The sequence below is a fragment of the Branchiostoma floridae genome, chromosome 1 (genome assembly GCF_000003815.2).
Source record: "Branchiostoma floridae strain S238N-H82 chromosome 1, Bfl_VNyyK, whole genome shotgun sequence".
Lineage (NCBI taxonomy): Eukaryota > Metazoa > Chordata > Leptocardii > Amphioxiformes > Branchiostomatidae > Branchiostoma > Branchiostoma floridae.
This window is the reverse complement of record NC_049979.1, coordinates 34641827-34646092: the sequence shown is the minus strand read 5'-3', so window position 1 is coordinate 34646092 and position 4266 is coordinate 34641827. Positions and strand designations below refer to the sequence as shown.

General features: G+C 45.5%; 1 protein-coding gene across 1 annotated transcript; it reads left to right on the top strand.

Annotated features, from left to right (window-relative positions):
• The first annotated feature begins 750 nt into the window (after window positions 1–750).
• Window positions 751–3554, top strand: LOC118428754 (membrane-associated transporter protein-like). The gene is made up of 3 exons (XM_035838946.1): window positions 751–1581; window positions 2038–2255; window positions 2780–3554. Exons 1-3 carry the CDS (start codon window positions 795–797, stop codon window positions 2996–2998), a joined length of 1224 nt encoding a protein of 407 aa, XP_035694839.1. The 5' UTR covers window positions 751–794; the 3' UTR covers window positions 2999–3554.
• The last annotated feature ends 712 nt before the right edge of the window (window positions 3555–4266 follow it).

Sequence of the window (4266 nt, the reverse complement as noted above, 5' to 3'; positions counted from 1 at the left end):
GTCACTGCGAGGTTCGTTGACTGCGTCACTGTTTTGTTATTTTCTCGGATTTTTTTTATAATTCAGATATTGCGTAATGCATGTAGGTCAAAGTATGATTGAGAAGACAACAAAATACACAAAATGTAAGAAAGTTCGTTCTTTATCTTTGAAATTCGTTGAGCATCATTCGAATCCGGCAGTGACGCAACCGTGACGCAAGTGCAGTGAGAGTGCACCTTTAGGTAACTTATCTGTATCTATATAGCCGGTATAACCGCCCTTCGGCGTAACACACCAGCTTCGCAGGCACGCGGCGCGGCAGCAGCTGGTTATATTACACTCAATGACCTGCCACACGAAACCTTTGCTTATCTATCTGCAAATTTCTTTAAGACTATTCAAAGAAGATTCCCCTCCTGCGTTTGGTGATAACAAATTCCACTCTACGATAGTTCTGGGAAAATACGAATTTTTGAACACTTCAATCCTAGGTTGGTAACTCTGGTACTTGCAGGCATTACCTTGTTCTTTTTTGAGCTGGTATTAGATAATTACCAGTCGGCACGTCCAACAGTATGTTGGTCGTTTTGTACATCATGCAAAGTCTGGACATTTTCCTTCTGTCTTGAAGTCTCATCCACTGCAGGTCTGTTTTCATAAGTAGTAAATTACCTATATCGTAGATTGGTAGAGACCAGTAACGTTATGCCCACCTGACAGTATTGGGATACAGCTTTGTGTACAATTGCCTCTTACAAACCATTCTAATACAGTACCATTTATTACCAGGACTCGGTGGCGTGCTCGGTTACATGTCCGGAGCAGTCGACTGGAGGAAACTGGGGGTTCGGCCGGGATCGGAGGACCTCGTCAGGTTCGGCATCTGCTTCTCAATCTTCGTTCTCTGCGCCGTTCTTAACCTCTTCAGTATTCCCGAACAACCGCTGAGAAGGTCGAGTTCGTTCGAGAATGAAGTTGAAGATACGAACAAGGATACAACAGTACGTGTGCTCGCCGTCAGCTATGAAGAGCCGTTAGATAGACCGTGTTCGTCCGGAAATAAGGGTAAATATGGATCATTCGGGAATGGAGTTGAGGATACGAACAAGGATACACTAGTACGCGTGCTGACCATCAGCTATGAACCGCCGTTAGAAAGACTGAGTGCGTCCGAAAATAAGGTACTCACAGTCAGCACCAAGGACAGGCCCAGCGACCAGCAGAACGGTTTGGAACAAGGGTTTGGAAATCGTACTAACCACTCCACTCAGGCGACACTCTGTCAGAGTGAAGACAAAGATACTGCAGGGTACGTGCCTTCGGCCTTGGAGAAGAGCGTTAGCATTTCTATCCCGACATTCTGTACTTCCATCGTTAGAATGCCTGGTAGTCTCGCAAGGCTCTGTCTCACGCAGCTTCTAGCCTGGCTGGGGTTCATGGCTATCATGCTGTTCTTTACGGACTTCATGGGGAGGCGGGTGTATGGCGGCCACCCACAGGCGGCGGCCGGGTCCGAGGCTAGGCGGCGGTACGAGGAAGGGGTGGAGATGGGGTGCTGGGGACTGACCATTAATGCTGCAGCGTGCACCGTCATCTCAGGTGAGAGATTGTCAAGGGACTGACTGTTAATCGATATAATTGCCGACGTTTTTTTACTAATCGTAGCCATGGCAACTCCCCTAGCTCTACATACAATATCTATTACCTCCGTAAAACGGAGGCACTGTTCTCGATCACTGTTCTCGATCTGTGTGTTTGTATTGTAGTGTGTGGTAATTTGAATACTATATAGTGACCGGATGTGTGGCGGAAGATAGTGAAACAAGAGACTGGCAGGATATCGATAGGAAGGGTGGCTTGGCCCTGGTCCAAAGTTGTTCCCCGGGCTGACAGGGAAATACATACCGGAGCTAACGATAAATTCACAATAATGAATAAGACAGGAATTTCACCCAAAAAAATCTTTTCTAAATAATGCACGGAGGTATGAGATCATGGACGTTTCTTGATTACTTATGATAACAGTTTTCTCATATGTTTGCATGTTGTCTGTAGGTGTGGCTGATTTTTCCTTGCGCCGACTGGGCCTGAGAACTATATACATGTGCGAAACGCTGCTGTTCGGAGTGAGCATGGCGGGCATGGTGGCTCTGGTCGAGCTGACGTCCGAGGGCTGGCCGTTCCTACTGCTGTGTCCCGCGATGGGCCTCATGTACAGCACACTGAGTATCGTCCCGTACAGACTTCTCTCACAATATCACCGTAATGAACAGGTAAGGGCATCATGTACAGTACACTGAGTATCGTCCCGTACAGACTTCTCTCACAATATCACCGGAATGGACAGGTAAGGACATCATGTACAGCACACTGAGTATCGTCCCGTACAGACTTCTCTCACAATATCACCGGAATGAACAGGTTAGGGCCTGATATGTGTCTTATATTAGTATCGTCTCATATTTTTTATGGTATCAGAGAACACAGGTTTACCAACACAAGTGGCAAGTATTACCTACGTCCTCTTACTCCTCTATCATGCCCGACTGTCAGCAAATCAGAGAATGGCCTAAATGTTTTCTTTGGGTAAAGCCGATTTTCTGGCATGGCAATGTACAAGGTATATTGAGTAGGTCACTGCCAATGTCGCGTAGCCAAAGACTACCAGTTACGACACAAACGACGCACCTGTGACTCATATGCACGCATGTTGTTGTGTTCCATCTCCAGTACATAACTACAGGTCCAGACGGTTCGATGTTGACCCATGTACTTTGTTGTTGTGTTCCATCTTCAGTACATAACTTCAGGTCCAGACAGTTCGGGCCGCCGGGGGATGGGAGTGGACTGCGCCCTCCTCACGGCACAGATCCAGCTCAGTCGGGTCATCATAGGCGCCGTCATGGGGCCAGTCGTCAACGCCGCAGGCACCCTGACTGTAACTGTCATCATGGCGGCTGGTCTGGCGTTCTGTGCCTTCTTAGCTACCGCGTTTCTTGTACAGTACGAGACTTAAAGCTGTACAACGTAACTTGTGGATCTTTTGGTGGTTAGCAGAAGAGATTTCGCAAAAGAAATTCGCACAAATATTCGTAGGATAGAAAGGCCTACGACAACAATGCATGTTGCAAACATCACCAAACACGATATATAAAACCTAAATAGAATGTGTATTTTCCTCTCAGTACGAGGACTTTGATGCCCCCCCCGAGATAGAATGTTAACCCTTGACGGACAAGTGACTGCCCGATATACCTAAACCAGGGTACCAACTAAAGGCTCTGTGCTGCTATAGTATCGCCCTCTGCGTTGCAGACGATGACATACCCTCATCGTTGTCGTTGTGGGCCTTCGTAGTACAATGTATGTTCTGTATATATAGCATTATTGCCTGCGTTTACCGGAAGTAGACATTTTGTAACAGGGCAACCTGCTTGACATTTTAGTATGGTAGGAGGAAATATTGCCATATTTAGGGATTTCAGAACAAACACTGTGATGTAGAACTTAATGGAAATTGTAACGTTACACCTAGGAGTGACTGAAATATATGACTTCATTCATTGATAAAGGAATCTGAAGCACCAACAATGGCTTTCTCAATTCACTACATTGTGTGCATGTGATAAAGAAATTGATATAATTCACTGTCACTTCTCAGACTGATTTTCCTTGTTATTGACAAGCATGCGAGTTCATCATACTAGTTCAGTTATATCATATCTTGACGCCATAGGAAGTTCTAAAAGACACAGACACAAATTTTACACTCTTCATTTATTACGAAACCACTTTTCTCGATAAATGTTTCACTTTACTACTATAACTGAGTTATCTTTACATCTCGTGACCACTAGAATGTTACAGTTACAGTACCTTTTTTGAGAGCACAGTGTTCAGTGCTCAGCTGGTTTATTCAATATTGTTCACCGCCTACACATATCATGTCTCGGTCCTGAGAGAGTCTCATGATCAGTTGAGCTGCTAAAGGCCCCCTCCTACTTTGACGTGCGGCACGCTTGCTGCCTTGCTGCGTTCATTCACTGCGGTACTGTTTTGTTATTTTCTCCGATTTGTTATAATTCAGATATTGCGCAATACGTAAAAGTGTGACATAAAAGACCACAAAATACACAACAAGTAAGAAAATTCGTTCTTTATCTCTGAAATTCGTTGAGAATCTTCCGAACGCAGCAATGCCGCAAGCGTGCCGCACGTCAAGTGAGAGGGGGCCTTAAGTGCGAACCGATTGCAGAAGCCTCACTGGTAAGTACAAAATGCCAC